Source organism: Dama dama, chromosome 2 (assembly GCF_033118175.1).
Source record: "Dama dama isolate Ldn47 chromosome 2, ASM3311817v1, whole genome shotgun sequence".
In the NCBI taxonomy this organism is placed as follows: domain Eukaryota; kingdom Metazoa; phylum Chordata; class Mammalia; order Artiodactyla; family Cervidae; genus Dama; species Dama dama.
In genome coordinates this window covers 7,493,682-7,520,882 of record NC_083682.1, presented here as the reverse complement: position 1 = coordinate 7,520,882, position 27,201 = coordinate 7,493,682, and the positions used below count along the sequence as shown (strand labels likewise).

General features: G+C 49.9%; 1 protein-coding gene across 1 annotated transcript; it reads left to right on the top strand.

The window, feature by feature from the left end:
• Positions 1–905: 905 nt before the first annotated feature.
• Positions 906–27,201, top strand: CAPN1 (calpain 1). The gene is made up of 22 exons (XM_061163955.1): positions 906–1,061; positions 1,776–2,043; positions 2,198–2,267; positions 2,526–2,644; positions 4,180–4,313; positions 4,401–4,569; positions 5,383–5,466; positions 5,815–5,900; positions 6,264–6,338; positions 6,475–6,635; positions 18,311–18,492; positions 19,345–19,356; positions 22,090–22,301; positions 22,403–22,442; positions 23,000–23,065; positions 23,146–23,203; positions 24,174–24,238; positions 24,634–24,702; positions 24,945–25,023; positions 25,605–25,721; positions 25,979–26,037; positions 26,447–27,201. Exons 2-22 carry the CDS (start codon positions 1,777–1,779, stop codon positions 26,471–26,473), a joined length of 2,151 nt encoding a protein of 716 aa, XP_061019938.1. The 5' UTR covers positions 906–1,061; position 1,776; the 3' UTR covers positions 26,474–27,201.

Here is a 27,201-nt window from a genome sequence, read left to right as displayed (position 1 = left end):
CTCTGCCGCCCTCTCCTGGGTAAAGCGGTACACGGGCGTTCCCAGGTGGGTGGGCGAGGGAAGGCCAGGAGGAGAGGGCAAGGATGCTGGCCTCTCGCAATTTCCGGGTACAAGAAACCTCATAGCGCAAGATGGGATCCAGCAGTTCCTCATTTCATCCCGTTCGCGGCGCGAATGGGGAAACTAAGGCCGAGAGGGGCAGGGACTCATCCAAGGTCACGCAGCCAGCCCGGGTCCGGGACACCGATTCCCCGAGCCCCGCCTGGATGCCGCGAGCCGCTAAAGCGGGGTGGCGACGCTGCGAGCCTGCGTCCCGGGGCGCGGGGGCGGGGGCGGGGTGGGGGCGGGGAACCGGCCCAGCCCGGGAGCCCGGCTGCAGCGAGGACCCGGCGGGGTGGGGCTGCCGTTTGCAGAGCGTCCGGCAGGGGTCTGCCCGCCGCCGGCCCGGCCCCTCCTCCGAGCAGCTGCCGCAGCCCGAGGTAATCTCGGCCGCACACTAGGGGCGCGCGGGGCGGGGGCTATGTGGAGGGACAGCTGCGGCTCCGCGGAGGGGAGGGGGACGGACCCCGGGCTGCGGGAGGTGGCGCCTCAGGGCTGGACTCCCGGGAATGCCCTCCGGAGCCGCCGCGTGGGGTGGGGCCGCCCGGCCTTGCAACTCGAGCTGCTGCCCCTGGTTAAAAATACCCCCTGTCGCGTCCTCCCCCTCCGCTCCCCCGCGCTGCCCTGGCGGCCGGGCCCCAGCCCTCCCCAACCCGACAGGCGCTGGCCGCTCCCCGGGGACGACTCTGTCTTTGACTAATTTGTCCTCTCGCGGAGTTGGCCCGGCGTCTGCGGAGGAGGGCCGGAGAGATACTGTGAGTTAGAGAGATCGTCGGAGAAGGTGCCGGGAGAGAAGGGAGGGCGGAGAGGAAGCCGGGTGGAAGCCCGAGGAGGAGGAGAAGGAGAAGGGAGGGGCGGAGGAGGGCGGGGAGGAGCGCTCTTCCTGGTTGGGCCCTGTCCTCAGCTGCCACCCGGGAAGCCCGCGCAGGTACCGCAGCGACCCCCCAACACTCCTCCCCCAGGTAAGGAGGGTGAGGCCGGCCCGGTGTTCCCCCAGCTTGGCCTGGATCCTGACTGCGGGGCTGCCTTCCCCCCGGGCTCTCTGAGTGCCTGCGACGAGGCGGGAGCTCGGGAACCGCAAGACTCCGGAGCCCGCCCCAGGCTGCGTTCCTCACTGTCTCCAGAGGCTGGACTCGGGGCGGGCGGGAGGGGAAAAGACTGAGGCCGAGCAGCCCTGATCCTTCAACCCGTCTCAGCAGCCTGGGGAGGGGGACCCCGGACTGCCTGGACTTCTCAGCCCCCAAGCCTGGGAAAGGGGCCAGTGCCTAGGCGATTGGCTAGTCTGGGGAGAGGGGCATTCAAAGAGGACTTGCCTCGGGGTCTCCCACCTTCCTCTTTCCTTGTGCTATTATCTCGGGCCCCGCCCTTCCCCACCTGACTGGCTGACCGCAGGCCTGCAGACCCGGGACAATGGGAGTCTGGGAACAGAGAGGTGGTAGCATTGGATGGGGGTAGGGAGATGGTAGCCAGCGCACCTGGGGGATGGGAAGCCCCCTCTCGTGGATTCTGGGAGCAGAGAGGTATGGTTGCCAGCCCTAATTTAGTGAGGAGGCGGGGAAACCACAGGCTTGGGGAGAAAGGATGGCAGCGGGCCAGAGAGCAGTGTTAGCAGATAGGAGCCCCAGCTCTAGTCCTGGGAAGGCCTGGGTTCTGAGCCGGGCCCCTCTGTCCCACAGGATGGCCGAGGAGTTCATCACTCCGGTGTACTGCACCGGGGTGTCTGCACAAGTGCAGAAGCAGCGGGCCAAGGGGCTGGGCCTGGGCCGCCATGAAAATGCCATCAAGTACCTGGGCCAGGATTACGAGCAGCTGCGGGTTCACTGCCTGCAAAGCGGGGCCCTCTTCCGTGACGAGGCTTTCCCCCCGGTACCCCAGAGCCTGGGCTTCAAGGAGCTGGGCCCCAACTCCTCCAAAACCTATGGCATCAAGTGGAAGCGTCCCACGGTGAGAGGGGCCACCCTGGGTGGGATTCAGCTTACCCCCTTCCTGGGTGAGGAGTGGGAATAGGACGCCAGGTCCCTAGAGTGGGGTCTGGGATGGCTGGGTTCCAGTTTCTAGGAGGGGCTGGCCCAGAGACAGGACTCTGGGTCTCTTGCAGGAGCTGTTCTCAAACCCCCAGTTCATCGTGGATGGAGCCACCCGCACGGACATCTGCCAGGGCGCGCTGGGTAGGCCCTGGGGGATTCCGAGTGTTTTTTCCGTGGTAGTTCCCTGTGCCCGTTCCTTCCTGCTCTGCCTCAGCCTCTCCCTCCTGCAAGCCCGAGCAGGCTCTGGCTCTCGGTGCTGGGGCTGGTTTGCCCAGATTCCTGGGTCTTTTCTGTAAGTTGAGGGGCACCCTGCCCGGGGAGTCCCAGGTTCTCCCCAGGATGGCACTCACTGGGTGAAGACGGGTAGAGTAGACCTGACGTGGATCCTTCCCATCCCAGGGGACTGTTGGCTCCTGGCTGCCATCGCCTCCCTTACCCTCAATGACACCCTCTTGCACCGAGTAGTTCCACATGGCCAAAGCTTCCAGGATGGCTACGCTGGCATCTTCCATTTCCAGGTGAGGAGCCCCACATGCACCTTGGACAAGGTGGGGGGGGGGAACGTGGTGAGGGAGAGAGGGGTAGCAGGCACTGGAGATGGGCAGGGGGAACCCTGAAGTTAGGGTGGCTCAGGGCCGCACCTTGCCGGACCAGCCCCCACCCCCACCCCAAAAGTATTTGACCTCTTGATTCCATCTCAGGTCTGTCATGTGTGAGAATCTGTCATGTGTGAAACGGTTGGGCAGGTATTTTGGCTGGCAGTTTTCCTGGCTGCTTGTGCACACTGGAGAAAAAAAAAGTGCTTAGAAGAGGAGAAAATTCTCTGGGTTATGTCCTGTGGGACAAACCCTTTTCCTCCTCAGGGTCTCAGTTTCCCCGTCTGAGAAATAGTGTTCCGCTGGGGAAAATCGGCTATCACCTGTGTCCATCTACACCCTTGGCCTCAGTCTCCCCCGGACCCCCTCACCCCCAACTCCTCCTGCACTCTGGCAGTCTCCAGCCCTGCGGAAAAGAAAGACTCGGGATAAAGTTTATTTAAACCAGCTTTTCCTGATGCTCTTGGCGCACAGGGCCCACTTTTCAAATCACACTGATGAAGTCTCAGTAGGCTCATTTTGGGGAAGAGACACGCCCAGCAACCCTGGATGAGACCCCCTGGTGCTGGTGTCCTTTCCTTCCGACTAGTCAGGGAGCACCTTGCCCTAATCCTCACCCGCCTTGGCGCCTATGGCTTGACTTGCGGGACCCACAATGCGGCACCTACCAGCGCGGGTCCGCAGGGGCGTGGCCTCGCTGCCCTTTCCCCACCCCCTCCTCTCACTCCGCCAATCCGATCCTCCGCGGCCTCTGATTGGCCCGTTCACTTCCTCCACACCCATCGCTGTGGGTGCACCTCCTCCCTTTTGCCCCATTGTTTTGCACACTCACGGCCCCCAGTGCTGTACCACAGTCACTTCTGGCCTGGGATCGGGAGAACTCCTTCCCCCACTGGGAAACTTGCCTTTCAAGGCATCTTTGAAGTAAGCCCGCGATTGTGGGAATCCAGTCCATCTTGTGGTTGAAGGATCTGGATCCCGCATTTTCATTCCACACCTAATTTACCTAGGTATCCCCACCCCCCTACACACACACACACCCGCATTTTCATTCTGCGTCTAATTTACCTAGGTATCCCCACTCGCTACACACACACACACACACACACCCTGGCCTAGAATGGTGGGGAGGGGGAAAGTCTGGGGTCATGGTAGGTCCCAGCAGAGCCAAGGTCCAAGGGTTTTGCAACGTCTTTGTACCTGAAAAGGCAAAAATATCAACAATGCTGCCTTACAAGCGTTACCTGCCTAATCTTGTTTAGTTTTTGCATTAGGAAGGCATTACTGCTCCCTTTTGTGGGGAGGGAAACAGGCTGGGAGAGGATGATTTGCTCAGATCCTGTGTCTAGGATGCATGGCCTAGAATCAGATACCTAGTGAGTGGCAGAGCTGCTGAGGCCTGACCTCAGGCCTGAGGGATCTCAAAGCAGGGATTCACTATGCCCCTCCTCCCCCAGCTGTGGCAGTTTGGTGAGTGGGTGGACGTGGTGGTGGATGACCTGCTGCCCACCAAGGATGGGAAGCTGGTGTTCGTGCACTCTGCCCAAGGCAATGAGTTCTGGAGCGCCCTGCTGGAGAAGGCCTACGCCAAGTGAGTGGGGGCCCAGGGACAGCTCCGGGCCACTCCCAGGGTGGGGGGTCCTGCTCGGTGCAGAGTGCTGACCTGTGCCACCCCCAGGGTGAATGGCAGCTACGAGGCCCTCTCAGGAGGCAGTACCTCTGAGGGCTTTGAGGACTTCACCGGTGGAGTCACCGAGTGGTATGAGCTGCGGAAGGCACCCAGCGACCTCTACAACATCATCCTCAAGGCCCTGGAGCGTGGCTCCCTGCTGGGCTGCTCCATCGATGTGAGTGCCTCCCCCATCCTGAGTCTCCTAGTGGTTCCTTCTCTCTACTCAGCCCAGCCTCAGACTTTCTGTGGGCTTGGCTCCAGACCCTGTCCTTCACCTCACACCATCCCCGGATCCTCACCCAGCCTCGCTTATCAACTCAGTCCTGTCCTCCACCTCCATGCCTGGCTTCCTCCTGGTCCCCAAAACCTCAGACCTCAGCATGTTTTTCGACTTCCTCTTTCCTGTCATCTGAGGCCATGCCCATTCACTGTCCAGTTCATAGCCTGACGTTAGCTCTTCCTGAGTCCCAGCTCCCGTGGGCCCCATGCTCCCCATTCGTTCCTTCAGTTGCTCTTATGTTCCCCGACTCATCTTCAGACCCCCCTCATCCTTGATCTCGGCCTCCACCCCCACTATCACTCCGCCCTAACCCTGCCGCCGCACTCTTCCCCTGTCCTACCCAACTCGTCTCTGCTCACCCCTCTTCTCTGCCTCCCTGTGTCCCTCCACATGACATCCCCTGAGGACCTCATGGCTCCTGGGTGAGGGGAGAGGTTTTGCATGGCTGTATGTTTGTGTTCACGCATGTTTGCCCAGGGTCTGGCCAGCTCTGGCCAAAAGCAGTGTCAGTGGGGTGCACAGGCCCCCTCACCAGCAGTAACATTGGTGGAGTAGCCAGCAGCCCCCCTTCCAGGGACTGAGATGGGGTCAGGGGTCCTGCCTATCGCTCCCAGTAACTTGGGTGTATGCAAGGGAAAGCCAAGACTCAGGGCTCATCTCCTGAATGGGGGTGAGGACAGTGGCTGCAGCCCATGTGTCTTTCTGCAGATCTCCAGCATTCTGGACATGGAGGCTGTCACCTTCAAGAAGCTGGTGAAGGGCCACGCCTACTCTGTGACTGGGGCCAAGCAGGTACCGCCCCAGATGGAGGTCTTCCCCGAAGGGTGGTTCCAGCCTCCTTGCCTCTCTGGCCTGTGACCAAGGCTGTGGGAGAGGCCGACTCTCCCCGTGACCTCCAGCAGCACCTTCCCTATCTCCCAGGGACTCTCACCCAGAGATGGTTATCTTGTCCCACCCTGATTTACTGTACTTTGTGTGTAGAGCTGCCTCCCTCAGCAGTTTATGCCCAGACAGGCTTCTCAGCTGCGCTTCTGACGGTGGGTGCTGGGTGCTGAGCTGGGCTCTGTGAGGATGAGGTGGAGGGAAGGGGTGTTAAAGTATGTGCCAGAAGCAGGCGCTGACGGGAGCTCTGGGGAACAGGTGAACTACCAGGGCCAGATGGTGAACCTGATCCGGATGCGGAACCCCTGGGGCGAGGTGGAGTGGACGGGAGCCTGGAGTGACGGGTGAGGGGCTACAGACGCTGGCCGGGGAGGCCTGGGAAGACTGTTCAGTGACACTGGCATTTCTGCTGGGGTCTCTGCCAGCCCACAGTGGACTCAGGTTTGGACAGAGGGGCCCATCTGCATGTGACTGGGTCTGGGGGCTGCCCTGGCAAAGCTCAGGCTGTGCTTGCGGGCAGCTGTGCCCGCCTACGAGCATCCTCGAGGTGTCTGACCTGGCCCTCATAAGATCACCTCTGGGACTGGGGTCTCTGGACTTGACCTTGTGGAGGCCTCCTGACCCAGGCCAGGGAAGGACAGGCCCCCAGGGACAGAGCCTGGGCAGGTCAGTGGCCGCCAGCCCCTGGCAGTGCCCTTTTCCCGCAGCTCCTCGGAGTGGAATGGCGTGGACCCTCACGTGCGGGAGCAGCTCCGGATCAAGATGGAGGATGGGGAGTTCTGGTAAGCAGCCCCCTCCTCAGTCTGAGTGGGCACCCCAGCTCCAACCCCCCCCCCCCCCCGCCCCGAAACCCAGCTGTGCCCTGTCTCTTGATGCTCTGACTGGGCACCGTGGTTCACTCTCACCTCGACGCCCCAGGATGTCATTCCGAGACTTCATGCGTGAATTCACCCGCCTGGAGATCTGCAACCTGACGCCCGACGCGCTCAAGAGCCAGAGGTTCCGCAACTGGAACACCACCTTGTACGAGGGCACCTGGCGGCGGGGGAGCACCGCGGGGGGCTGCCGCAACTACCCAGGTGACCTGGGGGGCGGGGTCCTGGGCCCTGCTGCCCTGGACAAGACATGTCTTCTCTCTGAGCCTCAGTTTCCTCACCTGTAAGACAGGGGTAGTTGTGCTGGTTTTGCAAATTTACTTTGAGGATGAAAATGTGTAAATTCCCAAGAGTCACCTTTGACTGCCTTGCTGGAGCCTGAGCTCGGGGTGCCGACAGAGGAGACTTCCTTGCTGTCCGGCCACCTCCTGTCTCCTCATTCCGGACCTTCCTCCTGGCCCACCATCTCCCTCCTTGGTCCTTCTGGCACGTTTCCCTGGGGTCCATGGGTACCCTTCCTCTGCCACCCTGCCTTCTCTTCTTAACAGGTTAGCATCCTCATCCTTGCCAGGTTGGAGTCAGCATTTTAATGCTGTCCCTGCAGACACTCGAGTTTCTTGGCTCCTGGCTCCCTCTGGTCCTCTTACCTGGCACAACCATAATCCTAATTGAACCCTCTCCACTGGCTCCAGAACCGCTGACCGGGCCTAGAGAGAAATCACACACTTAGGGCAGTACTTTCCCTGTAAATTCACAGCCGCAGACCTCAGATATGCACTTTGTATGAGCCCAGCAATTCCACTGTTGGTTAGTATGTGCCCAGCCTCTCCTCAGACCTGCCTCCTCACTGTCACTGTTGTCCGATTTCACAGGACACCCCCTCATAGTCCCACCTCCAAGTCCCCCAGCCTGTCTGGACCTGTGCCCGTCTTTGCTGCCTTCCTGCCTGCGACAGTGGCAGAACTGTGCCCGCTCAGGGGCACCCCCGCCCCTGACCTGTGCGCTAGACCCCGTTCTCCCTCAGGCTCCTTCACCTGTCACCTCACGCTCCGGGTCACGAGGGAAAATTGCCTGCCTCCAAACAGTTGCCTGTCTCTGGAACCCACTTCCCCGCTCATTTCTCTGCTCCCCTTCAAAGTGAAGTTTCTCAAGAGGGCCTCCCTCACCATCTCCTTCCTCATTCCAGTTCAGTGCTTAACCCGCTCCAGTCCACCTTGCGTCCCCACCACGCTGCTGCAGCTGCTCCCTGTCCCTTTGGTCTTGTCAAATCCACCACCGCTGCTTTGTTCTCATGTCCTGCCTCCTCCAGCAGCTCTCAGCCTCTGTGTTCAAGCCCTCTTCTCCCTCGCAGGAATCTAACTTCAGTTCTTCCCCACACAGATGACCACTGTTCCCTGTACCGTTTACTGGGAAGTCTGTCCCTTCCCTGCAGGTCCAGCCCTGCCATCCAGTTCCCACATACGTGGGTCTGTTTCTGAGTTGCCTTTCTGTCCCTCGGCCTACCCCTTTGCTCCTTGTGCATTGGTTTAGTAGCTATAGATTTATAAGTCCGGGGGACTTGGCTGTGGTCCAGTGGTTAAGACTGTGCTTCCAGTGAAGGGGGTGCGTGTTTGAATCCTGGTTGTGGAACTAAGCTTTATAAATCCTGCATTTGGACAGGATGAATTCCTTCTTCAAGAGTCTCTTAGCTCCTCTTGCTCTTTCTTTCTGGTTTTCTTTTTTTGATTTTGTTTCATCTGTGTGAATTTTAGGATCAGTTTACCAAGTCCTACAAAAAGCCCTTTTGAGATTTTAATTTGGAATTGCATATATAGACCAATTTGGAACTGCATATAGACCAATTTGGGGAGAATTGACATCTTTCCAATTTTGATTCTTCTTATCCAAGAATGTGCTATGTCTCTTTATTTTGGTCTTTAGTGTCTTTCAATAAAATTTTATAATTTTCATTGTAAAGGGCTTATACACCTGTTGAGATTTGTTCCTAGGTACTCTGTCATCTTGTTGCTATTGTAAATGGTATCTCTTTAAATGACATCTGCCAGGTCATTGCTGATACTGTAGCATGCAGCTGACCTTCTAAGTTTATTCTACATCTGGCAAGCTTGTTAAACTGTAATGAGTTTTACTCATTTTTCTGTACTTGTTTTGGTTTTCTAACTGACAGTATAGCATCTGCCAATAATGATAAATTTGTTTCTTTTCAATGCTTATAACTTTTGTTACATATTCATTCTTGTTTAATGTGCTGGCCAGGCTTGCTGCTTGCCCACTAGCACTGACTATGTTCTGGTCTTACCCTTCTTTCAAAGGAAAAGCTTTTACTATTAAATGTTGACTATAGATTTCATCACTAAAAACATTTCTACTCTAGGTTTTTTGTGTGTGTGTGCATGCACCTTTTATGAGAGTAATGAAACTTAATGTTATGAAATAACTTTATTATTAGAATTAGCTGTTTTAAATTACCCATTGAAACAATAAGTTACATTGATCACTTTTTTCATATTAAATTAACCTTACATTCCTGAGATAAAACAACAGAGTAATTATATAAATTTTTTATACAATAATTTCGCATCCACATTCATGAGTGAGGTTTGCCAATAGTTTCCTTTTCTCATACTTACTTTATCTAGTTTTGATATGGGTGCTATATTTGGCTGGCAAAGTGAACTGGGAAATGTTCTCTTTTCCTGTTTTTCTGGAAGAGTTTGCATAAGGTGAGGATGATTTCTTGCTTGAATGTTTAGTGGAACTTGTCTAGAAAACTACCAGGCCTGCTCTTTTATTTATGTGAAGATTAACTTTTCATATTGAGTATCTTTTATGGTCATTGAATTTTTCAGATCTTCTGCTTTCTCTTGAAACTATTTTGAAGAGTTTTATTTTCTAGGAGTTTATCCTTTGCATCTTGTTTTCTGAATTATTAACATGAAGTTATCCTTAATATGCTTTACCTCATCTGTAATGATAACATCTCTTTTATTCATTGTCTCTTTTGTCTTTATTGATCCTGTGAGGGGGTTGTCAATATAAGTCTTTAAAATAAAATGATTTTTTACTTCTTTCTAGTATTTTTTTTCCATATTATGAATCTTTCTTGCTTGTTATTTCATTCATCTGCTTTCTTTGGATTTATTTTTAGAATTTATTTTATGACATTTTTTCCTTCCAGTTTTATTGTGATATATTGACATTCAGCATTGTATAAGATGTACAGCATAATGATTTGATTTACATACATCATAAAATGATGGCCACAATAAGTTTAGTGAATATCCATCATATCATATAGATACAATATTAAAGAAATAGAAAAAAAATGTATTTTTTCCTTATGATGAGAACTCTTAGGCTCTTAGAATGTACTTTCTTAGCAACTTTCATATCTAACATACAGCAGTGCTATATTTATCATGTTACACATTGTATCCCTAGTATTTATTCATTTTATAACTGGAAATGTGTATCTTTTGACCACCTTCATCCAATTCTCTCTGCCTCTACCCCTCGACACTGATTACCACAAATGTGATCTCCTGTCAGTTTCTTTCTCCCATTCAATAGGCAGTCTTTTCATTTTGTTGGTGGTTTCCTTTGCTGTGCAGAAACTTTTCAGTTTGATGTAGTCCCATTTGTTTATTTTTGCTTTTGTTTCCCTTGCCTGAGGAGACAGATCCAAAATAATATTACTAAGACTGATGTCAAAGAGTGTATTGCCTATGGCTTCTTCTAGAAGTTTTATAGTTTCAGGTCTTACATTTAAATCTTTATTCCATTTTGAGTTTATTTTTGTATACGGTGTGAGAAAACAGTTGAGTTTTGTGTTTTTTTTTTTGCATGTAGCTCTTCAGATTTCCTAACACCATTGATTTAAGAAGCTGTCTTTTCCTCATTGTGTATTCTTGACTTTGATGTCATAGATTAATTGCCCATATAAGTGTGGGTTCATTTCTGGGCTTTCTGTTCTATTCCATTATCTGTGTGTCTGTTTTTATACCAGTACCATATTGTTGTTGTGGCTGTGTTTTAAAGAACCCAAATAGATCCTTTATTCTTATTAGCAGTTTTCTATATTTTTTTTAGTTGACAATACATGGTGTCCAAAGTGGGACACAAAGCAACCTGTGCATACTGTTTTGGTTGCTGTAGCTTTGTAGTATAGCTTGAAGTAAGAGAGTGTGCTACCTCAGTTTTGTTCTTCTTTCTTAATGTTGTTTTGGCTATTCAAGATCTTTGTGTTTCCATATAAATCTTAGAATTATTTGTCCTAGTCTGGTGAAAAATACCATTAGTATTGTAATAGGGGTTGCATTGAATCTGTAGATTGTCTTGGTAGTATGGCCATTTTAACAGTATTAGTTCTTCCAGTCCATGAGCATGGTATAGCTTTCCATTTGTTTGCGTCCTCTCCAATTTCTTTCATCAGTGTCTTGTAGTTTTCCGAGAACAGGTCTTTTACCTTCTTAGTCAGATTTATTCCTAGGTATTTTATTCTTTTTGATACAATTGTAATTTTATGACTTCTTAAATTAGATGCTTACTTCATTAATTTTTTTCTGTGTGTACCTTTGAGTTACACAGTTTTGATATGTAATATTTTTAAGAATTGTAATATAATTTGCATTCCATAAAATTTATACTTTTAATGGGTACAATTCAGTGGTTTTTAATATATTCACAATGCTGTATAATCATCACCATTACCTAACTCCAGAACATTTTCACTACCTGCAAAAGAAATCTTATATCCATTAGCAGTAACTCCCTAACCCTCTCATTCACCAATCCCTGGTAACCACTAATTTAATTTTGTCTTTGTAGATTTGCTGTTCTGGACATTTCATAAAAATGGAATCATGCAATATGTGGCTTTTTGTGCCTAGCTTTTCCCCCTTAGCATTGTGTTTTCAAAGATCATCCATGTTGCAGCATGATCAATACTTCATTTCATTTGTAAGGTTGAATAATATTCCATGACATGGATATACCACATTTTGCTTATTCATTCCTCAGTTGATGAATTATTTTCAGTTTGGGGCTGTTGTGAGTAAGCTGCTCTTAATACTTATGTACATGTGTTTGTATACACATATGTTCTCTTAGGTCTACAAGTAGGAGTGAAATTTTTAGGTTGTATGGTAACTCCATGTTTACCTTATTGAGAAACTGTGATCTGTTTTCCAAAGTGGCAGCAGTGTTTTACATTCCTCCTATCAGTGCATGAGGGTTCCAATTTCTCCACATCCTTTTTTTTTTTCCCCACATCCTGTTAACACTTATTGTCCACCTTTTTTATGATAGCCATCCTGGCTGGTTTAAAGTAGTATCACATTGCAGTTTTAATTTGCATTTCCATGGTGACTAATAATGTTTAGTATATTTTCATGTATTTATTGGCCATTTGTGTATCTTTTCTGGGATGTCTATTCAAATCATTTGCCCATTTTTAGATTGGGTGTTTGTCTTCTCATGTATTCTTCATATATATATTTATATATTCTGGATGTGAGCCTTATGAGGTAGATGGTTTGTATGTATTTTCTCCCATTCTGTTGGGTGTCTTTTCATTTTCTTAATAGTGTTTTTGAAGCACCAAAGTTTTTAATTTTGATGATGTCCGGTCTTCTATTTTTTCTTTTATTGCTCATGCTTTTGGTGTCATAGCTAAGAATCCGTTGCCAAATCCAAGGTCATTTATCTTTGCATTTTCTTCTAAGAGCATTATGATTTTAGCTCTTATATTTAGGTTGTTATCTATTTTGAGTTAGTTTTTGTTTATGGTGTGGGATAGGTGCAGAATTTAGTTCTTCTGATTATGGAAATCCAGCTGTCCTAGGATCTGTTGAAAAGACTATTCTTTATGCATTGAATGATCTTGGCACCCAGTGGTCAAAAATCATTTGGCCATTTATGTATGGATTTACTTTTGGTCTCTCAGTTCTATCCTTTTAGTCTATGTGTCTGTTTATTCTTATTCCAATATCACACTATTTTGATTATTTTAGCTTTGTAGTGAGTTTTTAAATCAGGGGGTATGAGTCTTCCAACTTTGCTCTTTTTCAAGATTATTTTAGCTTCTGGGACCCTTAAAATTCCATATAAATTTGAGGATCTGCTTTTCACTTCTGTGGGAATTTTGATAAGGATTACATTGAATCTGCAGATTACTTTGAGTATTATTGACATCTTAATAATATTAGGTCTTTCAATCCATGAACATATCTTTTGACTTTTCTATGTCTTTTTAAATTTGTTTCAGCAAAGTTTTATAATTTTAAGTGTATAAGTCTTTCAACTCCTTGGTGAAATTTATTCCTAGGTATTTTATAGTTTTGGATGCTGTTATAAAGATATTGTCTTCTTAATTTCCTCTTTGGATTTCTTTTCATTGTTGATGTATAGAAACACAACTGTTTTTTGTGTCCTGATGTAATCTGCAGCTTCACTGAATTTGTTATTCATTCTAATATTCTAATTTTTCAGGTTTTTCCATATAAGATCATGTCATTTGCAAGTAGAGATAGTTTTTTTCTTCATTTTTAATTTGGTTCCTTTTTCTTTTTCTTGACTAATTGATCTAGCTAGGACTTGCAGTACAATGTTGAATAATAGTGGTGTAAGAGGCATCTTGTTCCTGATCTTGGAGAGGAAGCTTTCATTTTTTTTTCACCACTGAATATATTACTTAAATGTTCTTAAATGCCCTTTTTCTTATTGAGGAATTTCTCTTTTACTCCTAAATTTATGTATGTTTTTGTCATGAATTTGTGTTGGATTTTCTAAAGTGCCTTTTCTGTCTCAATTGAGATGGTCGTGTATTTTTTTTCCCCTTTGTCCTATTAATGTAATGTATTACACGGGTTGCTTTTCTTATATTGAACTGTTCTTGCATTCTTGGGATAAATCTTATTTCATAGCATGTAATCTTTTTAATAAACTGTTGGATTTGGTTTGCTAGTATTTGTTGAGGATTTTTATATTGTTATTCATGAGTGATATTGGTCTGTAATTTTTTTTATGATGTTTTCATCTGGCTTTGGTGTCAAGGTAATGCTGTCCCATAGAATGAGTTTATCCCAAAGAAATAGTAATGTAAATGAGAAATCACAAACGATAGGAGTTAAAACTCTGTGTACCTATATTAAAAAAGAACTCAAAACAATAACCTAATTTTCTACCTTAAGGAACTAGCAAATGGGCAAACTGAACCCAAAGCAAGCAGAAGAGCCAAATAAATGAAATAGAGAAATAATAGAGAAAAATCAATGAAGCCAACAGTTGCCTGGCCCTGTGCAGTGGAAATGTGGCATCCTAACCACTGGATTGCCAGGGAGTTCCCTATTTTATTGTTGATTTTTAATTTAATTTCCTTGCAGTCAGAAAATATGATCTATATAAGATCATAACTTTGAAATACACAGAAGCTGGTACAATGGCCCAGCATGAATATTCACGTATTCTTAAAAAGACTGGCTAACACTTTCATGTTGTATACTGTATGCTGAGCACATCTGTAAATATTTAAAGTATAATCTACTTAACTTTCACACTGAGCCTTTGAGGGATGTACTATATTATCACTGTTTTACAGATGAAGAAAGTGAGGCACAGAAAAATTAAATAGTTTACCAAAGTCACTAATAAGTGGCTGAGATGGGATTTAACCCGATCTGGAGTCTATTCTCTTGACAGGTCTATTCTCTTGACTATTCTCTGAATGTTAGAGGGAATCTTCTACAATTGTTCATTGTATCAAACTTACTGATTATTTTGTCTGCTTAATCTATCAATTACTGGAAGAAGGATAATAAAAATCTCACACCATCCTGTTGGCTTTGCCAATTTCTCCCTTTATTTCTGTCAATTATTTTTCTTTACATATATTGAGCTATGATTTTAGGTGTATCAAGTTTAAAATTGTTTTAAGTTCCTGGTGAATTAAACTTTTTTTAATTTTCTAGTGCCCACCTTCATCTTAATAATTCTTTTTACTTTGAAGTCTGTTTCAGTCTGTGTGACTATGCTATTCCAGTTTTCTGTTGATTACTATTTTTGTGGTATGTCTTGTTATACTCTTTGATGTCTGTTCTTTCTATAGCTCAGTGTTTTAGTTATCTCTTATAAATAGCATATGACTATTTTTTAATAGTCAGATTTGGAAAACATTGTCCTTTGATTGGAAAATTTAACCCATTTACATTCATAGTGTTACTGATATATTTGTATTTATTTCAGCAGACTTACTATGCATTTTCTGTTCATCCCTCCTGCTGTGCCTTCTTTTAGAGTGAGTTCTTTTCTTTTCTGTCTTCAGTTTTTCCCTCTATGAGTTTAGAAGATATAAGAGCTTGCTTAATAAGTTCCAAAGTTAGTTGATCTTTACCCTCTACCTGAACAGTATAAAGACCTGAAAATGTTTGAGCTGGATCACATCCTCTCTTTGTTCAATATGCTATCTTTAGCTAGTATTTTAATCCTTAACTATTTCCTGCCTGTCCTAAACTAAGCACCATCATCATCCCCATTATTTGGTATAATCCATGTTTGTTTGAGTACCCACATAATATTAGTATTCTTGCTCACCATACTCAGACCTTTCACCTGAGATCTTTTTCTGTCTGTCTGTAATATATCCTTCTGAATTTATTTTAGTGAAGGTCTTTGGTAATAAATTTTCTCAGAACTTGTGTAAAATGCCTTTATGATGTGCTCATTCTTGACGATTCTCTGGATGTTGAATCTTGAATCGACATGACTTTCACCTCCCTGGAGATGCTCTTACTCTTGACTGTGCTGCCACTGTTGCTATGTGAGTCTGGAATCTGTCCATTTACCATGTCTTCCGAAATGTTTGTCTTTCCTCTTTTAAGATTATTTTTCTTTGATATTCTACAGTTAGACAATGATGTGTTGAGTTGGGGATTCTGTTTTGGATTTGTTGAGCTCCCTGTATATGAAGATTGATGTCTTTCAGCAATTCTAGAAAATGCTTACCTGTGCTCTTTTATTATTTATTTATTTTTCATGCTCTTTTAGAATAACATTTTCCTAGTCTTTTTATTTTCTGCTTTGAGAATGCCAGTCAAATGTAAGCAAGACCTCCTCAGTCAATCCTCTAGATCTCTTAACATCTCTTAAATGGTCCTTCTTTGAATCTCCCTAGATTGCATTCTGGGTAGTTTCTTTAGATCCATTCTCAATTCACTTGAATTTTCTTTTTTGCAGTTGGTTAATCTTTCCACCAAATACTTAATTTCACTTGAAACATTTATTTCTGGCAGTGTTAATGGCTTTTTTCTAATCTGTTCATTCTTGCTTGTATATTCCAGCTTCTCATTCATTTCTTCAAACATAGTAAGCTCAGTCTTCCATAGTCCATGTCCGATAATTTCAGTATCTGAAGTCTTGGCAAGTTGTTTTTCATCCATCATGGCTGGTCAGTCTCAGCCATCCTGAGGTTTGTCCACTGTGGCTGCTTGTTCTCAGCCTTGTGAGGTTTTTGGCTTATTTGACCTAGAAGTTTATCTGTGGGAGTTCTTTGAGTTCTTGGATGAAGTTAAGTTCCTCGAGTGTTTCTGCCAGTCACCTGGGATACTCCAAAGCCATGACTCTTAAAGATAAATTCTCTCCTTAAGTTTTTTTTTTTACCTCACAGGCAGGATGAATTAAAACTGCTAGCTCATGAGAAGGCTGCTTATGGTTGTAAATTCTCAGAGAATGCTTTCCTTCCTCCCAGTGGTTTTATTTTCTTTCACACTTCCACTGCTGGCATTCCTCACAGAGCTTCCAGTTTTATTGCTGGGATCTCTTGTTGGACTTTTCTCCTGCCCTTCTGCCCAGGCAGGACTCCAGGTCTCAATGAGTCCGTAGAAGTCCTTTGGCATTATTTACCTTTCATGGCTCCCAGTTTCCATTTTTTAAAAATAGCTTTATTGAGATAAAATTCACATACCATATATTTCACCCATTTTACAGTGTAAAATCCAGTGTGGCCTTCACTGTATTCATAGAGTTGTGTACCCATTATCACATCAATTGTAGAACATTTTCATTACCCCCCCAAAGAAACCCTACACACCCCTGGCTGTTACTCCCAGGTCACTTCTCCCCCTTGTTTCTATCCTACCACTAATCTACTTTCTGTCTCATATGGATTTGCTGTTCCAGAAAGTAATTTCATATAAATGGAATCATACAACATGTGATCCTTTGTGACTGGCTTCTTTCACTTACCATAATGTCTTCAATGTTCATCCTTGTTATATAGCATGTGTCAGTACTCCATTCCTTTTTTGAATAATATTCCATTATTGCGTTATATCACATTTTGTTCAAATTGGGTTGTTTCTATTATTTGTCAGTTATAAATAATGCTACTTTGAACAGTCACATACAAGTTTTTTGTGTGGACATATGTTGTCATTTGGAGAAGGAAATGGCAACCCACTCCAGTATTCTTGCCTGGAGAACCCCATGGACAGAGGAACTGGGTGGGCTACAGTTCATGGGGTGGCAAAGAGTTGGAGGTGACTGAAGAGACTTAGCACACATGCAGATGCTAAGAAACTGGAGGTTGCTAGGATGACAGTGGAAAGTACTTTAGAAAAGATGGTCTGAGGAAAGACTTTCTGGCTGAGACAAAAAGCACCTCCCATTTTACAGAACTTTTTGTAGAGGGGCTTCCCTCATAGCTTTTGTAGAGGGGTTTCCCTCATAGCTCAGTCGGTAAAGAATCTGCCTGCAGTGTAGGAGACCTGGGTTTGATTCCTGGGTCGGGAAGATCCCCTGGAGAAGGAAGTGGCAACCCACTCCAGTACTCTTGCCTGGAGAATCCCATGGATAGGGGAGCTTGGCGGGCTACAGTCCATGGGGTCGCAAGAGTCAGACATGACTTAGCGACTAAACCACCAACACCACATGTTGTCATTAGTCTTGGAGATATATACATATATGTATGTATGTATACATATACATACATACATACATATACCTAGGAGTGGGATCACAGGGCCATGTGGTAATTCTATGTTTAACCATTTGAGTAACTGCCAGATTATTATGCAAAGTAGTTGTACCATTTTATGTTCCTACCAGCTGTATGTGAGGTTCTGATTTCTCTACACCCTCGCTTATTATCTTTTTTTTTTTTTATTATTATCTATCTTTTTGATTAATGTTCATTTGGTATGTGGGGGGAGGGAATGCTGGACTTACTGGTACCTTTAAAAGGAGGTTTTAAATTTTCTGTCCCTCACTTTGTTGTTCTAGTCAGGGGGGTTGTTCAGGCAGCTGAATTACTAAACAGCCAGAAATGCAAGTCTCCCTCAGCCCTGTGGCCTCCCCTCAGACCCTCTTTCTCTGTCCCTGTTCCAAGTCACTGTCCACACAGCAGCCACCTTCTAAAACCCTAATCCAATCACGCCCCTCGCAGTACAGACCTATCAGGGGGTCTTTTTGCTCTTTGATTCAATCCACATTGCTTACCACTGACCTGTCACCGTCCCAGATCCCCTTTGCTCACTGGAGCCCCCGCTGTGGGTCTTTTTTCTCTCTCTGCCTTGTCCTGCTTCCCAGGCCTTCCCCTTCAGGTCTCAGCTCACAGGTCACCTGGAAGATTCCTTCCCTGCCCAACTCCAGCTTGCTTTCTTTGTAACTGTCCCATTGACTAACCCGACTTGCACGTGCGTTGCCTCTCCTTCTGGAATGCAAGCTCCTGAGGGCAGGGACTTTGTGTGTCCCCACCGCACACATGTCACCTGGCACACGGTGGACACAGCGATATTTGCTGAATGAACACATGGAGGAGGGAAGGCTTGATGGAGGGCTGCTCTCCTCTGCCTCTCCTCTAATCCCCGCCTCTCTACCTCCTGCAGCCACTTTCTGGGTAAACCCCCAATTCAAGATCCGGCTGGAGGAGACGGATGACCCGGACCACGACGACTACGGGGGTCGCGAGTCAGGCTGCAGCTTCCTGCTCGCCCTCATGCAGAAGCACCGCCGTCGGGAGCGCAGGTTCGGCCGCGACATGGAGACCATAGGCTTCGCCGTCTACGAGGTGAGTGGGCGGAAAGCGGCAGAGAAAGCGGCCTCCCTGCGAGCTCCGCCAGGGGGCGCCAGGGGGCTCCGGAGGACTTGGTGACACCTGCCAATCCTGGGACAACTGGGGCCGGTCACACCCCTGAGGTGCACAGTCCTAGACCTGACCTTGGGGAAGCACCTGCTGAGGCCCTCCGCCAGGACTAGGGCAGCCAGGGCCTAAAATTCTTCCCGGGAGGCGGATAGTGGGTGAGGAAAATGTTTAGCCAGGAGAAGGGGAGATCCTGAGATTCTCTCCCTGTCCTCGGAGGCCAGCAGGCTGCTCTTGGGCAGAGCTCTGGCTTAGCTAATGCCTGGGAGACAGACCGCCTGGCTCCATTTCAGAAAGGAGTGGGCAAGTGGTCTGCCCTGGAGAAGCAGTGAGCTCCCCATCTGGGAAGTATGTAAGCAGATGCTGGCCATGGAGGGCCCTGCTACATACTCTGTATTCGTGGCAGACAGACACTTCTGGATCTCCCTGGTGAGGGTAAAGGACAGTCACAGCCTCTGCCCGGGCCCGCAGCCCCCAGCAGCAGATTGGTGTGGATGTCTGATGTCTCTGGGCTGGAGGACTTCTCTGTTGGCCCCCCAGGGGGCAATCCTGGAGACTCCGGTTCAGAACCGAGGTGCAGGGCATTCCAGGGACCAAGAGGGCCCTCTGGCGTGAAAACAGATCTGAGGCAACAGTAGCCCCAGGCCCATCCCTAACCCACCTGGTCTCCCCATCCTGTCCTTTTCATCCAAAGAACTCGGGGCCCCTGCGTGGCACACATCACACCCCCTGCCCCCTGGGCCAAGCGTGTATCTCTAACTCCCCTCATTTCTCCGGCAGGTCCCTCCAGAGGTAGGTGTGGCACCTGACTCACCTGGATTTACACACCGTTGAACACACGTGGCCTGATGGTGCCCAGAGGGAGCAGGACAGCGGCACACCCACACGTAGAGAGCTAAGACGTCACCTCCTTTGGGGGCTCACACAGTGCCCCCAACCCCTTGCCCGCTATTCAGTGGGCAGAGCAAACACTGTCCTGCGTGTCAGAGCAGGTAACAAGTAAAGAGGCTGGATTTGAACCTTGACCCTCAGAGTCCTGCCTGAACCGCACCCATGAGGCTCTTCCTGTCTGACTCTTTACACTGAGGACATCTGGGACGCTGGTTGGGAATGGGGTAGTGGGTGGGCTGAGTGTTCTGTGCCCTTGAACAAGTTGCTTAAGCTCTAAGCGTCATGGGCTTCCATGAGCATAAGTGAGGTGCCTTGTGTAGAGGGCCCTGCAGCGTCTTATATGGGAAGCTCCTGGTAAGGATGATAAGAAAGTTATTTCATGGTGTCATCAGTCAGTTCAGTTGCTCAGTGGTGTCCGACTCTTTGTGACCCCATGGACTGTAGCATGCCAGGCCTCCCTGTCCATCACCTCCTCCCGGAGCTTACTCAGATTCATGTCCATCAAGTCAGTGATGCCATCCAACCATCTCATCCTCTGTTGTCCCCTTCTCCTCCCACCTTCAATCTTTTCTAATGAGTCAGTTCTTCCCATCAGGTGGCCAAAGTATTGGAGCTTCAGCTTCGGCACCAGTTCTTCCAATGAATATTCAGGACTGATTTCCTTTAGGATGGACTGGTTGGATCTCCTTGCAGTCCAAGGGACTCTCAAGAGTCTTCTCCAACACCACAATTAAAAAACATCAAGTCTTCAGCACTCAGTTTTCTTTATGGTCCAATTATTATATCAATTCATGACTACTGGAAAAACCATAGCTTTGACTAGATGGACCTTTGTTGGCAAAGTAATGTCTCTGCTTTTTTAACAAGCTGTCTAGGTTTGTCATAGCTTTTTTTCCAAGGAGCAAGTGTCTTTTAATTTCATGGCTGCAGTCACCATCTGCAGTGATTTTGGAGCCCAAGAAAATAGTCTGTCACTGTTTCCATTGTTTCCCCATCTACTTACCATGAAGTGATAGGACCGGATGCCATGATCTTAGTGTTTTGAAAGTTGAGTTTTAAGGCAGCTTTGTCACTCTCATCAAGAGGCTCTTTAGTTCATCTTTGCTTTCTGCCATTAGGGTGTTGTCATCTGCATATCTGAGGTTGTTTATATTTCTCCCTGCAGTCTTGATTTCAGCTTGTGCTTCATCCAGCCCAACATTTCTCATGATGTACTCTGCATATAAGTTAATTAAACAGGGTGACAATATACAGCCTTGACATACTCCTTTCCCAATTTTGAACCAGTCCGTTGTTCCAGGTCCAGTTCTAACTGTTGCTTCTTGACCTGGATACAGATTTCTCAGGAGGTTGGTAAGGTGGTCTGGTATTCCCATCTCTTGAATAATTTTTCAGTTTGTTGTGATCCACACAGTCAAAGGCTTTGGCATAGTCAATAAGGCAGATGTTTTTCTGGAATTCTCTTGCTTTTTCTATGATCCAACGGATGTTGGCAATTTGGTCTCTGGTTCCTCTGCCTTTTCTAAATCCAGCTTGAACATCTGGAAGTTCTTGGTTCATGTACTGTTGAAACCTAGCTTGGAGAATTTTAAGCATTACTTTGCTAGCATGTGAGATGCGTACAATTGTGCGGTAGTTTGAGCATTCTTTGGCATTGCCTTACTTTGGGATTGGAATGAAAAGTGACCTTTTCCAGTCCTGTGGCCACTGCTGAGTTTTCCAAATTTGCTGGCATATTGAGTGTAGCACTTCCACAGCATTATCTTTTAGGATCTGAAATAGCTCAGCTAGAATTCCATCACCTCTACTAGCTTTGTTCATAGTAATGCTTCCTAAGGCCCACTTGACTTCCCATTCCAGGATGTCTGACTCTAGGTGAATGATCACACCATCATGGCTATCTGGGTCATTAAGATCTTTTTTGTACAGTTCTTCTCTGTATTCTTGCCATTTCTTAATATCTTCTACTTCTGTTAGGTCCATACCATAAAGAGATCTCTAGTCTTTCCCATTCTGTTGTTTTCCTCTATTTCTTTGCACTGATCACTGAGGAAGGCTTTCTTATCTCTTCTTGCTATTCTTTGGAACTCTGCATTCAAATAGGTTTATCTTTCCTTTTTTTCCCTTGCCTTTCATTTCTCTTCTTTTCTTAGCTATTTGTAAGGCCTCCCCAGACAACCACTTTGCCTTTTTGCATTTCTTTTTTCTTGGGGATGGTTTTGATCACTGCCTCCTGTACAATGTCACGAACCTCTGTCCATAGTTCTTCAGGCAGTCTGTCCATCAGATCTAATCCCCTGAATCTATTTGTCACTTCTACTGTATAATTGTAAGGGATTTGATTTAGGTCATACCTGAATGGTCTAGTGGTTTTCCCTTACTGTCTGCATTCACTTCCATGGTGTCTCCTCCCCGCACCCTTGTGCAGTAGGCAGGGCTCTTACACCCATTTTACAGACGAGGAAACAAGCAATGTGACTCGTCAGGGTTGGGCTGAATGTGGGTGACTGAGCCGTGACCCTGCTCTCCGGCCCCTTGGCCAGAACCTGGAGCTTGAGGTCTGGGTCTGGGCTTGGGGGCATCTCCTAAGGGTGGGCTGAGCTGCAGCCTCCACTTCTTCCTTCCCCCCACCAGCTGGTGGGCCAGCCGGCCGTGCACCTGAAGCGAGACTTCTTCCTGGCCAATGCATCCCGGGCCCGGTCCGAGCAGTTCATCAACCTGCGGGAGGTCAGCACCCGCTTCCGCCTGCCGCCTGGGGAGTACGTGGTGGTGCCCTCCACCTTCGAGCCCAACAAGGAGGGCGACTTTGTGCTGCGTTTCTTCTCAGAGAAGTGTGCAGGGACCCAGTGAGTAGAAAGCCCCTCCCCTGTCTCCCCTTTTCCTCCCGCCACGCCCTCGCTACCCCAACCCCCGCTGACGGGCCCCTCTCTCTCCCCACCCTCTGCAGAGAGCTGGATGACCAGGTCCAGGCCAATCTCCCTGACGAGGTAGGTGCCCTGCCCCCACCCTGGGTGCACGATGGGGACCCGGGTGGCCTGTGTCTTGGTCTCCAGCCGGCAGGGCAGAGCCCCTCCTGGCAGTAGCCATACACATCCCTCACTTGCCAAGTACTTTACAGTTTGCAAAGGACTTGGTGATAGTAATGGTTCAGGGCCCTTGGGTTCTTGCTCTCTACGGGGTCTGTGCTGAGCTCTTTATCTGGGTCACCCGGTTTCCTCCATAACAACCGTGTCAGGGTGCTGTCACCATCTCTCCTCTCAGAGGGAAACTCAGGTTCAGAGAGGTTAGGGAACTTGGTCATGCAACAGGGATCCAGCCTCGCCCCTCATCATTGGACTGAACTTCCGCCTCCGCATTTAGACCACAGGAGTTCTGGGCAGGGATAGAGTAGGGGCTGGATTCCCATTTTACAGATGAGGAGAGTGAAGCTCTTAATGAAGTGACACCTAGCTGATGAGTGCTCCCAGCCCCGCCTGCAGCTGCTGGCCATGCAGAGGCCAGGCTGGGGCGCCCCTGACCTGCTCTCCCCGTCTTCTCCCTCCAGCAAGTGCTCTCAGAAGAGGAGATTGATGAGAACTTCAAGTCCCTCTTCAGACAACTGGCAGGGGAGGTAGGCTGGGCCTGGTGGCAGGTGTTCTGGGGCACCGAGGGGTTTCCCCAGGGCAGGTGCCATCCTCCTTCTCCCCCCAGGACCTGGAGATCAGCGTCAAGGAGCTGCGGACCATCCTCAACAGGATCATCAGCAAACGTGAGTGTCCCTGGGCGACTGCTCTCCACCCCGTGTCCTGCCTCCACCCCCTCATCCCCCATTCCTCCAGACTCCAGGATCTAGCCTTCTCCTCCCACCCTGGGCTGAACCCAGCCCCTCGATCTTGGAGGGCTGGCACCCTCCACTGCTTTTCAGAACCCTGCTCACCCCCCTTTTTCCTCCTAAGCTCCTCGTGCCGGATCCCATTCTCTCTGCCTGAGCTCCAGGCCCTGGTATGATTAGGCGCTTAGCTGGGGAGTGGGCCAGTGGTTGAGAATCCACCTTTGATCCCTGGCCCAGGGGCAGCAAAGCCCTTGTGCCACAGCTGGAGAGTCCATGTGCCGCAAGGAAGATCCTGCATGCCCAAACTAAGACCCGATGCAGCCAGATAAATAAATAGATGGATATTTCAAAAAAGCAGCAGCTTAGCTGGCTGATGGCACCTTAGGGCCGGTGCGCCAGCCCCCTTCCTCCCAGAAGGCAGGTGACAGGTGACTGGCTTCACTCCCCAAGGTATACAACTGAAGGCAGATGCCTTTCAGCCTTCCCTTTGCCCCCGCCTCTGACCTCTGACCTCCGACCTCTGTCCATGCTTTTCCCTCAGCCCAGAACCCCTCTGTCCTGCTCTTCTCACCCTTCGGGACCTGCAGCAACCCCTAGCCCTGCCGGGACCACCTTTGCTGCATCTTTCTACTCCATTTCCTTCACTTCTGTCTAGCACTGTTCCTTTTTACTCACATCTAATCGTGGTGTTGATGTGGCTGTTGGGTCAACGGCTTGACTCCTAGAATACTTTTAAACTCCTTTTTCTGATGATAAAAACAATCCTACACACCTCCTCAGCTAGAGTTCAGATTCCAGGGGACAGGAATGGTGCCTCCCCGCCCCTCTGTCCCACCCAGTGTGCCCAGCATGGGGCAGGCTGGGGCCGCTGGCCGGGCTGAGGTGCTGAGACTGGTCTTTCTTGCAGACAAAGACCTGCGGACCACGGGCTTCAGCCTGGAGTCCTGCCGCAGCATGGTCAACCTCATGGATGTATCCTGCTGAGCAGGGCCCGGGGTTGGGACGTCGGCCCGGGGAGGGCTGTGGGTGACCCGTCCCAGGAGCAGTGCGGGGAAAAGGACAGGTGTGGACGGGCCAGTTCCTTCTTCCTGGCGTCCTTCCCTGGACTGGGGGGAACACTGAGACGCAGGGCTGTGTCAAGTGATGGGGGAGGGCCTCGTCCACAGGTGACCCCAAGGCTGGCGCTCAGTGAACGCCCCTCCCAGCCCACCCCGATTCAGGCCTGGCCTTGGGCGGCTCCTGCGGCTTCTCCGCTCCCCTTCCTCGGGTTTCTCTCCACGGCCAGTCTCCCCTCCCCTCGGTGCTCAGCACCCGCTCTCCTGGTGTCTGCTCTAAGCTGTGGAGTTTTCTTCTTAACGTCTGTCCAGCGCGACGGCAATGGCAAATTGGGCCTGGTGGAGTTCAACATCCTATGGAACCGGATCCGGAATTACCTGGTGGGTAGTTCCTGCCGGCAGCACCCTCCCGTCTTCTGCGGCCTCGATCACAGCGGGCGGCGGGCCTCTGGTTCCTGGACCGGCTGTGTGGTTCCCAAGCCCTCACCCTAGCTTCTGCCTTTCTGAGCCCACATGTCCCAGCGGCTCACCCCCTCTCTCCCCACCCTCGTTAACCCTCCACGCTGGGCGGATGGGAAGGGCTGGATGCTTACCGAGCCCTCACCCTCTGCCCCTCACCCCAGTCCATCTTCCGGAAGTTTGACCTGGACAAGTCTGGCAGCATGAGCGCCTACGAGATGCGGATGGCCATTGAGTTTGCAGGTGAGGCCTGAGGGCGGAAAGGACCTGTGGAGCCCCCAGGGAGATGGCCCCGGGTCGCTTCCCTGACAGCTCCCAGGGCAGTGGCCCACCCATGGGGGCAGGGGAGAGGGGGCAGGGCAGGGGTGTTGATGGCAATGGTGGTGAAGTGATAACAGCCATCTAACTGCCTTTTTCTTCTGGTGACTATTATCAGCATTTCTTTTTGTCCTCACTGCAGCCTGCTAAGGATAGGGTCTTTTATTATCTCACTGAGCACAGAGAAAAGTGCCTGCTCAGAGAGGGGAAGTGACTGGCCTGGAGCCACACAGCCAGGGAGAAGTAGAGCTGGCCTCCAGGGGCTCCAGTGGGAGCCGTGCAGGGCTCACCCTCACAGTCCCAGTTCAGGATGAGGCCAGGGCTTTCCGAGAGGATGAAACTGGACCTGTGGGCCCTGATGGCCAGCCCCTGGGTGGGGCATTCTGGGTCCTCAAGCTTTCTCTGGGCCAGCACTTGCCCAGGACCCCCCACCCAGGGTTCACCCCGCCCAGCCTTCCGTCCCCCTTCCTGCACCTCCCGGTGCTTCACCTGCTCTCCTGGGCCAGGCTTCAAGCTCAACAAGAAGCTCTACGAGCTCATTATCACCCGCTACTCGGAGCCCGACCTGGCCGTGGACTTCGACAACTTCGTGTGCTGCCTGGTGCGGCTGGAGACCATGTTCCGTGAGTGTCCCCGTGGGCGCCCCCTTCCCATGGGGGTCTCGGGGAGTGGAGCTGGGTGTCCACACAGGCTGATGGCCAGGAGATGAGGAGTAGGGAGGGAACTCTGGAGGGGGCTCTCGGGCAGCAGGGGGAGATGCTCCCCGGCTGTGAGGGTACGAGAGTTTGGGGTGCCGTGGAGAGGTGGAGGGTGAGGCGGGAGGTGGGGCCAGCCCTCGAACTGAGTCCTCCTCCCACCTCATCGTTTCTTGAACACACAGGGTTTTTCAAAACTCTGGACACCGATCTGGATGGAGTGGTGACCTTTGACTTGTTTAAGGTGGGGCTCTTCTCTGGTCGGGTGGGGGAAGACGCTCAGGGGCAGTGGGTTTTTCTCACCCACCCCCCACCTCATGGCGGGGGTGGGGGGTGGGGGGGGGGGCTGGAGCCTGCAGCCTCAGAGTCAGCCCTGAGGCTGGCCACCTGCATCCGGCAAGGACACAGCAAGGATCTCTGGTTTCTGAGGGTGGGGGCAGGGAGGCCCAGGCCCCTGGAGGCCTGCACTGGAGCCAGCAGCCTGGGCCCCCAGGGGTGGAGGAGGTAAGAGTGGACCCCTCCCCAGGAGGGTCCCTCTCCCTCCTGCCCTTGACGGGGGGAGGAGACGGCAGCCCCTGAGCCATGGAGCTGGGAGGCTGGACCTGGGGCTTCTGCCCTGGCTGACCGCTCTCTATGCCCGCTCTGCCTGGCAGTGGTTACAGCTGACCATGTTTGCATGAGGCGGGGGCTCGGGCCCCCTTGCTGCGCTCCTCTGTCCTCCTCGTCCGCCAAGCCATGCCTTCCTGCGACGCCACACCAGCTGCAAGTGCCTTCCTTGGAGCAGGAGGCAGCCTCAACCTCCTGTCCCCTCACCTCTCAGCCGCCGCAGTTCATTTGCTCTGGGCAGAGCCGTGGGGCCCTCCCTGCCTCCACCGGGCGCACATGGACTCCCCCAGCTCCTCTGGCCGCCAGACCAGGGAGGCAGCTTTCGCTAGTTCCTGCCTCAGGATGGGGCTCCCCGGGGAGCTGGGGGCCCCAGGCCTCCCACATCCTGATGTGTCCTCTCTCCTCCCCCCACAGGCCCCCCATCCGCCCCCTCCCCCACCTGCACACTTTATAACCACTAGCTCTGCAACAGTCTGCCGTCTAGACCTGTGGAGCCCCCTCCCAGCTGGGGCCCCCTCCCCAGGACTGGGAACACCTGTTCGTGCCTGTGCGGAAGCCAACGCTCCCCTCTGCCCCACGACACCCCCCAGCCTGTCCCTGCCAGCTGGCAAGAAGCAGCCTAGCCTGGGGGGTGGTCAGACCTTCCCTCCCTCCCTCCCGCTCTCCTTTTTTATATTGGTGATTTTAAAGGGGACTCTGTGGGGACTCAGTGATGAGGGTACCAGAGGCACCTGGGGATGGGGTGGGAGGGGTCTCATGTTTACATGCGGAGAAACCCCGAACAATAAAGGCAAAGACCCTG